Genomic DNA, 9500 nt, shown 5'->3' with positions numbered 1-9500 from the left:
GGGATGACAACTCTTTAGAAGCAACCTGCCCTTGTGCCCCACAGGGATTTCTGGCCCAGGCCTATACAGATTCCAACAATGGCACACCGAGTTCTCCTCACTGGGACGAGACTGCGCGGGAGGGCTGTTGGGATACCCCGGGAGCAGGCGGTGGGAGGGAGTCCCGAGGACTCGACTCTGACAACGGAGGCAGTTTTGGGGAGCGCTGCAAGCAGCCGGTGCCTTTCCCCTGCAGTAAAAACAGTGCGGGTCCATACTCTGCAGCTCTGGCTCTGACTTGGGAATCATCCACGTGGAGGACATTCCAGCCCTTGATCTCACTGTTCCTGACCCCAGCCCCCACAGTGGGAGCCAGTGTCATCATGATCTCCCCATGACATTTCAACCTTACCTTGGCTGTACAGTGCTAACAGATTGGTAACAGGCATCACCTTCCATCCTGCCAGTAGTTACATGTACGTGGTGAGTGTAATGTGTAATGCCTCTTGCTTATCAGCTCAAATCCAGTCCCCGTCGGTAGCAACCTGAGGAATGGCTAGGAGGCTTACGTGAAATGAGCTAGCTCAGTTCATGTTTCTTCCCCATCACAACTGTACTGCCTGGACCTTGTATTAGCACAGCACAGAAGCTAAGGGCGGAATGGGATTGCTGATGCCAAGAGCTGGCTTTTCAATTTAAAATTAAGGTGCAAGGGAGCGCGGGTGGGAAGCCTGCGTTGAATTCTCTCTGGGAATAAACAGGAGACTGCTGTCTCCTCAGTGGCCAGGCCTGCACCTTTCTTGGTCCACCAGCCAGTATTTAAATAGTCCAGAGCCTTTCCTGAGCACTACAATTCACTTAAAGGAAAACAACCCGATGGATGTGTGTGGGCCATTTCCTTAGAAGGAAAAGCCCTGTGGAAAAGCAAAGGGATATTTTGAATTGGAGTCGAGGGATGGATATATTTATCTGCTCTCGTTATGAATGGCCATTTCATTTGAACCTCCAATGTAGTCCAGTGTAGTCCTGAGTAAAGATTCTCTCTGGGATTTCCAGAAGGAGCCCAATGGGAAAGAATTTCCTTGGGATTTGGGTCCCCAACTCCCTTAGGCACCTTCGAAAATCCTAGTGCCTGGTAATTAGGACGCAAGGCTGCATGGCATTAGTGGAGTGGGAGTGGAATTCAACTGGGACTCACAGATTTTGTTTCCACCTTTGATTTTCCCTAATCGGGGTCAAGCTGAAGTCACGCCGTGTAAGAACCTTTGCAGAACAGGGTGGAATAGAAAAGACCCCCAAAGAGTCACATAGAGGATAGAGGATCCATCTAGGCAGCCACATGATGCAGCGGGAGAGCTAGCTCACGGATGGAGGTCACTCACTCTGCCTAGTACAAACAGGTCCTCAAATTGTGCCACATGGACCAGACGGCATCCCTTCCAGCATCCCTTCCAGTGGGCAGCGCAGTGAGGCCTTTGGGGACCTGAGTAGGAGGAAGATGGAGGAGTTGGCTGACTAGGAGTGATTCTTTCCCCCCCCTGCAGTGGTTTGTGGACTGAAAGTAATGGTTGAGGATCCCCCCATCCCAGCAAACCCTGGCTTAGTGGGGCTGCAAGCAATGAGTGAGAGAAATGAAACTCTGGCTTTGGACAAAGGCAGGGAGGAAAGACCTGCTGTGTTTTTAGCTGAGATAAGGCTGAGCCATGGACCTCAGATCTAGACTTCCCCAAAGTTCAGGGCTTCCCTCTGGGACCCACCTCACCTAGAAGTCAATGGACCAGTTGATTTTCTTGTCCCTCCAGCTGGTAATAACAAACCGTTCTTTCTTTCTCTCCCTTGTCCAGGCCCCGGAGCAGTTCATGACGGCAGCAATGCGGCTTCCAGAGCAATGGCCTGCCTCTGGCTATCGGGCACCCTCCTCGCTCACTTCCTCATCAAGTTTTGATAAGAAAGCAAAGGGTCCTCGGAGGCGACACCTGGCGTCTCCCACACCACAGACTTTAATCTCTACACTGCGGGGGCAACACCCAGTTTTACCACTTGAACGTACTGCCAAGGGGGAAGGGAGAGGGAGAGTGGGAGGGGAAAAGAGTTCCAACCGCCTGTTGGGGGATAAGTCATGGGCGTTTCGCAAGGCAAATCAATTTCTTCTACCCCGGCCCCGCCCTCAACCCTATTTATAAACCTATCCTAAAGGTAAGCGAGTCTCGGCTGAACCTGTTCAAATTGCCCCCAGAGACGTGTCTTGGTTTGAGGGACGACACACAGCGGAAGTCAAAAGGAGTCAAAGTGTCCTATTATATCTGTGTCTCTTAAGCAAAAGGATTGTTCTTTCTACTTGTTACACTGTACATACCTGTTCATGTTGATAAGTGTCCTATTACACTTGGGCTTCACCTGGCATCCATTTGGAGGGATGTTTTAATAAATCAATCCACCCACCCAGCCCCCGCCAGCACCTGGGCTCTCGGAAACAACAGCAGTAAGTTGCGGCTGTGAACAGGCCATAGCGATAGTGCATTTGGACACTGACAAAGGATTTGAGATCCCTTGGAGTGCAGAAAGGGAAAAGCTAGAGGACACTGTTCTCCCCTCCTGCTAAAACTGATGGCTGAGTGGCTAATGCAAACAGATAAATAGACAAAATGGTGAGTCATCCATCTCCCCATCCATCAAAGTAATCACGGAGCCATTCTATCCATCCATCTATTCTATTCACCCATCCATCTAATTAGTTATCCATCTGGCTTTCTATCTCACCATCTCTTTACTGTATTTATCAATTTATCAATGTAATTATCTGTGCTTCTATCCAAATCTCTCCTTCTCTGCTCTTCATCCATCCATCAGCGTAATCATCTCTATTGAGTCACCTATTTATCTAGCCAAGTTTCTATCTCGTTCCCTCCATCCATTTAGCTTTCTTTCTATTTTGTCTGTTCATCCACCTGTTACGGCGGAGGATATTGAGAAATTTCACAATACTACATTTATGCGTGTGGTAGAACATAACTACTGGTCATAAAGCTAAGCAATATTTGGCCATTTGGGCATGTCTCTGACAATTCAAAACATGATAATGCAGTAGCAATCCTTCACTTAGTCCTCCCCGCAAAAAAAAAACTAAAAAAAATAGAGATCTGTTTTCTCCTATCTCCCCAAAATATATACTCTCTTTTTCAAAGTAAACAACACCCCTCACTCCACCCGAATGCTGTTATAATCTTTTGCCTTTAAGAACCAATGTTTTATATTTGCTAACAGGTGCTTGTACTGCTATTTTCCAATGGGGATGCATCCAGTTTCCTTTAAGAAAAGTCCTAATTATCCATTATTTATGGCAATTCCAAACAACATGTCCACTACCCATCCCGGGAGAGCCAGATGCAATCTGGCCAACACTTCTATGCTCACTCCCTTTCCTAGCTCCGATCCTCATTTGCTCTGTTCAGAATCCATCCACTCAGAAGCTGACGGAGGCCAATTATTTTGCTAGTGTGTTGACATCACTCCTGTATTTGTTTGGGAACCTCTTATGAGCAGAGGGTACTTGAATAACTGACTTAATTTCCAAGCACTTGATTAACTCAACACAGAAAACAGATGGGAAAGAGGAAGGGAAGAGGAAAAAAAAATACAACCTCCCACAAACCTACATTCACATGGTTTCCTGTTTCTCAGTTGCTTCTCTGGAAATGTTTTAGAAAGGGAATTTCAGTCAGCTGTCTCCGAAATGGAACAGTAGCATCAGACCTTTTATTTTTTAGACTATGGATGTTTATTTTGAAAGTTTCAATTGATTCTTCCCCAAGTTCCTTGGTTTGATCTAGGCCTTATTTGAATGAAACATGGCACTTTCTTGAAAGCCTAATGGCAGTAAGGGAGGAATCTGCATTGTTTAAATGTCTTTGAATGTACTTTTTTTTTTTTTTTAATTAAAAATACTACTAGCTTTCTGGGTCACTGCTAAGGCCTGACAGGGCTAGAGGACTGTAGTATTCACAGACCAAACCGCAGTCTGCATGACAGGCATTCCAATCAACGCCCCAGACCTGACTGGGCGGCACAGCATGACCTGAATCACTAGAGTGAATCAAGTGGCTCTTACAAAGACCTGCCAAGTAGAAACCTTTTGCTTTTTCTGATCCCACAAGACATAAACACTATTTTCCAGGTAGGAAGTAAAAGGAGACATTGATTCATTTGGTTATTTTTGTTGTTGTTGATTGTTTTAGTTTATTTTTTGTTCCTTTTACCACTGTGGCCATCTGACTGAGTGCAGGCACTAAAAACGGTGCTGGTCTGAACGCAGTAGGCAAACAAACTGCAGCAAGGAAGCATACAACCTACCATACTGAGCTGCCGACAGCCATGTGTCAGGGACGCAAAGATGAACTTGCAGAGAGGGAGTGACTCGTGCCGGTTTCCTGTAGGATCTAGGTGTTTTAGTCAGAAGGTCAAGGATGTGCCTCATCCAATCTGTCAATAAATGTAAAACATGAATGACTAAAGAAAAGTCTGAAAAAAAACTTATACAAGACTGAACGTTTGGGCGGTATATTCATAAAATGGAGCAGGACATTCTTTTGAGTTCATGCATATGAAAAAAAAAATCCAGCACAGTCGAGTTCTTGAATGTATGCACTTGCCTTCCCATTTATTTTTCCTTCCAAGAGGGAAGGTTTGAGTATGAAGAGGGACATGCCTGGATTTCACCACCACCACCACCATCTGTTTTACTGCTTTGAAAAAAAAATCTAACAGCGTCCTCCCACTCTTTCATCTGGATAAAAAAAATCATCATGAAGCTGTTGCACATTGGCTTAATCTGTGCAAGAAGCCTCCTGCAACAGGTCCACATGGAACCTTGTTCATTATCAAAGACATACAAAGGTGTATTCTTATTTTAAACCACAGATATGCATGCTGGCTCCACTAGCTTATTAGGTGGAATGCTGGTAAAGAACTAAAACAATAAGTCTTCACTTTTATATCTAGTTCAACCACAAGTTATAGGCTAGCAGCTGGGATCATTGGGTATAATCTACAGCCTGTGTCATACAGGAGGACAGACTAGATGATCTAACAGTCCCTTAAAAATCTATGAATTAGTACTGAACAATGTTGTTGGTGTATGAATACCATAAACAGCAGCAGATGCCTTTAACTGTCAAAGCAGGGCACCAAACAGAGAGTTTTAAGTGCTTAATCATGCCAAAACTCTGTTGAGGCTGAGGGAGGAGAGCTGCTGGAGAGAACCTGAAGAAGTGGTCTCTCACAGGGGTTAACTAGTGTAGCTACTCCTACCTAGATGCCTCTTCTCTTCCTGCCTGCTATCATCATCAGAGAGACAATAACTTGAGAAGCCACACAGACACGCATACTGCCGTTAAGAAGAGAGAGGTACAAGTGGAATCTAGTGGAAGTAATAACAGACCATTTCAAAACAACATTTCAAAGCCCACTGGGGCATCCATATCTTTCATGACTTTCAAGGTCATGTGAACTGAAGTTGGTGGTAAATGTTAAGTGCCTGATACATGGTTGTTTGGAAGCCTGTTTTTTTCCTGGTGTTCAGGAGAAATGCCACCAATGTAAGAGTCAGGTCTCTATGTTCTGTTGCTGTGCTACAGCATTCCCTTGGGCAAGGGCAGACAAAACGTTTTCACTTCAGTATCTCAAGCACCCTGCAAATTTAGGCCAAGCTTTGGCAAAATGTTCACATTAGCAAGGAAGCTCTAGGCTCTCAACTCTGTATCCCAGACACCACATCTCTCTGCACAAGTTTCATGTGAGGATGACATTATGTGCTAGGTGTGTAGCAAGCCAGAGCACTGAAAGTCATAGAAAGTTCCTGTTTCAGGGTGTGTTACATTGACTTAAAATAGATCTGTTAAACCATGCAATAGAAAAAAAAACCCTACAAAAGTAATTGCTGCAGATGATTCACCTGGAAAACTTCTAAGATGTTTACACCCCGGGTGGTCCCAAGTGGAGCTGCATGAAAAATCTCAAGTGACACATGACAAGGAGTGAGATTTTTCTCCCCTCATCAAAGGGAAAAGGAACAACAATAACAACAAAAACCAAGGATTTCCCTGAATGTGACTCCAGGTTTCTTATCTCTGGAAACCAAGGGGGAAAAAAAACAGCAGCCACAAGGTGAAGCTGAAAAAATGTTTTAATTTGGGGCAAAAAATGTGATTTTCTTCTCCTCTTCATTCCCCACTGACAGCAAGAGGGTTTTAGTTTCTGCACAGCCCTTGTTTTGAAAACCTTCAAGTGCAATTTTCCCTCCCCCAAAGACAGGAACGTTTAAGTAGCCACAGGACACCTTTCTAAGAGGTGGGTGATATATCAGAGAAAAGTGTTTCCAAATAACGCTAAGATGGGAAAAATCCTATTCAAAAGGAAACAGCGTCCATTCGTCCCTTACAGGAGAAAAACAAAACAAAATATTGCAGTTAAAAGCTATGCCATAAAATAGCTAACCAAGATACATTGTCCTTTCAGTATTCAACGCTTTGGAACAGAGGCCAAGTGATAGTCAACCAATGCACGTTGCTCTTCAGATATACTTTGGTACTAAGGCCAAATTTAATCAACGTAAGTTGTCCTTCAGATATTGAACATGCTGGCTCCAAGGCTAAGTGAAATGGAGTTTTTGGAAGATGGCAACCACACACCCAGATCTCTGCATTACTTTAAAGGGATCCTTTAGACTCTCCAAGACCCACGGCTTCAAGCTGAATTCTTCCTGCAACCATGGGTGGTTAGCATCAAGAACAGGAAAACCTCTAACCTAGTCCCCTCTGCTCCACACGATTAGTTCTTTTTGGCAGAGGAAACTAAAAAGAATGGCTAGCAGGGACCTTTTTTTTTAAAAGCATTCAAGTTTCTTGTAACACGTAAAGTGCAGTTGTGAGGAACATGTTGGGTGTATGAAACCGTTAACTGTCCAGTTCAGAGTCCTTCTCTTTGCTAGGTTTAAAAAATGCTATGACTTATCAATGGTGCAGTTCTACTAGCTGTGTAAAAGGCTATGGTTGTGCACATTTTACTCACAATTATCCTAAAAAAAACAACAAAAAACAAAAATAAATAATTTTCTGTATTCAAACGCTTAAAAGAAAATCAAACAAACAAACCATCACATTGTTACAAAAAAGCAAACTTTATTTTTCCTGTCAGCCTTCTAGGAGTACTTTCATTTGATGATTATTTCTTAAAGCAATGAAGTCAAGTCTTGATTTTCCGTCAATAATTGTATTAAAAAGGGTGAATATACTACCTGAATTTTGTGCATGTTACATTGTAGTTGTAACCTTTTCTAATTCAGAAAGAATAAGAGATGGTTGTGATTGTGCAGTGTATCAATAAAGTTTGAAGAAATTTGTACCTGGGGGGGAGGGGTTATTTGGGACTCCACCCACACAGCGCTTCTGTATTGGACTCCATGAGGAATTCTAGTAATGGAGAGGCCCCCGCCAGTGGTGAAATTCAACCTGGCCTTAATCTGGAAAAACGTCCCTATTTGGTATTGGTCCCGTCTGCACGCGGGTTCATTTCACCTGGTATTCATAGCAGCACTGGTACTTAAGGCTCTTGTGAGTGGTACTCTAAGCTTCCCTCTCCCCTCCACCATCAGCCTCTGTCCTGATCCCCACTGTTCCTTCTTCCATTCTCCTGCCTGCACCCTGCCAGGCCTGGCCACTTGAGCAGCCACAAGTTCCTACGGTGACCACACCTCGCAGAGCCAGATGAGATGAGGTTGGTATATCTGGGCTCTAAATAAACTGGCCCGGCAGCCACCGAGGAGAAGAGGCACCGCATACAAATACGGAGGGTGGTGATTCTATGCAAACGCCTGGCCTGCTCTTCGAGACAGACACAGGGTCAGAACCAAAATATAACAGCTATCCGCCAACCAGAAGAGCATGTTAAATGAACTGTTGAGATCTCAGTTGCCTGAAAGCCCTATCAGCATCTCTCTATAATTATCTTACTAGCTAACCATCCTGCTTTCATCCATCTCTGTCTGTCAATCCTCCAATTCCTCACTTCTTCACTCACCCCCTTATTTCTCTCTTCCCCCAACCAACAAGTTAACCACCCACCCATCTATCAGCACCCACGTAGAAAGCCCCCCTTTTATCCCTGCCACACTCCATCTATTCACTTGCCTACTCATCAATGATTCATCTAACTATTTATTTCTACATCGTCTAGCCACTCACCAGCCATCATGAACACCCATTAGTCTCCACTCCCATTTATCTTATCCCCTGAACGTGTATTCATCCAATCTACCTGCCTAATGTAACCATCTACACACATATATCTCTCCATCAATTTAGCTAACCAACCATCCCCCAACCTTCATCTATCAATCCATCCACCTATCATCTCCATACTAGCCCTTAGCAGACACATGCCTATTTTCAGAGCCACTTCAATGTAATGAAAATCTTTGCCCTTATCTCTCTTTAATGTTCAACTGGGGAAGCTTTATCCAGTTGTTCTTTAAGCACAGCAGTTAAGCGATCCAATGCATTTTCTTTATCTTGTCCAGAAATACATGCTATTGAAAAAAAACAACCCTGAACAAAACAGAAATGCCTTTGGAGCGGTAATAGTATTAAAGATGTTTCTGTCTCTATCAAGACATATCAACACGGGACTGAGGGGAAATAAATAGAGAGCAAAGCAGAGCAGAAACAAGATGGTTAACCCTTCCTTGTATTGTGCACAAGTCTGTCCCTTTAAAAAGCATCATTTCCTACCCTGCAGGGTGAATTCCAACAAATAACATTGAGACCCTGAACAAAAATGCCCTCCCTTCTAGACACCGAGGAGAGGGTTTTTTTAAAGGGCCAGGGCAGTGTTTTGTCATGGCTCACATTTCCTCAGAAGGGGGGCCCCCGTGTCCTTTATTGGAAAGTTTATGTAGAGTTGAACAGTCTTTCCTGAGTGAAGGGAACGCAAGGGGTAATATTTAACAGGATCATTCTGGGAGAGGGTGTAATGAGGAAGCCGCAGCTGAGCTCTGCATTGGCTGCCTAGCTATCTCCATCTCAAGTCCTACAGGATTCAAAAGAGCTCAGCATTTCAGACGGTTTGATAACGAGGGCTGAGCTCCTTTGAAAAATGTGGCTGAGCGTTTGGCCCCGATTCTGCAATCTGATCCACATACAGAGCCCCAATTAGTGTGTATAAGTTCCTGCCTCACCCTAGCGACTGTGAGAGCCACTGGCGGAAAATAAAAGACAGTCCCTCTGATGAAGAAACAATATACATGAAGTACAGCCTGACACACAAGCCTCCTGTCACCACAGCTCCACCAGGAGGAACGCGAGCATCGACTGGACGCAGGCGGCTGCTGGCACTTTTATCACTATCTTGTCTAGAGCTGCTTTGCATATGCCTAGGTGACACAGTGGTTTGAACGCTAGTACGATTGCAGCACGAGTGTTCCCACTAGTACCGCCACACCGGCTGCAATGGGGGGTGATGCTAAGAAG

At 44.5% G+C, this 9500-nt stretch overlaps 1 protein-coding gene across 2 annotated transcripts in view; it reads left to right on the top strand.

Annotated features, from left to right (window-relative positions):
• The window catches only part of OPCML (opioid binding protein/cell adhesion molecule like), a 724856-nt gene extending 717511 nt beyond the window's left edge, over window positions 1-7345 (top strand). For both annotated transcript variants that reach the window (XM_030538415.1, XM_030538414.1), the window contains one exon: window positions 1824-7345. In XM_030538415.1, coding sequence (XP_030394275.1) covers window positions 1824-1924 — 101 coding nt within the window. In that variant the 3' untranslated portion in view covers window positions 1925-7345. The remainder of the gene's footprint in view (window positions 1-1823) is intronic.
• The last annotated feature ends 2155 nt before the right edge of the window (window positions 7346-9500 follow it).

Source organism: Gopherus evgoodei, chromosome 19, assembly GCF_007399415.2.
Source record: "Gopherus evgoodei ecotype Sinaloan lineage chromosome 19, rGopEvg1_v1.p, whole genome shotgun sequence".
NCBI lineage: Eukaryota > Metazoa > Chordata > Testudines > Testudinidae > Gopherus > Gopherus evgoodei.
The sequence above is the reverse complement of the archived record's forward strand: the minus strand, read 5'-3'. Positions and strand labels throughout refer to the sequence as shown.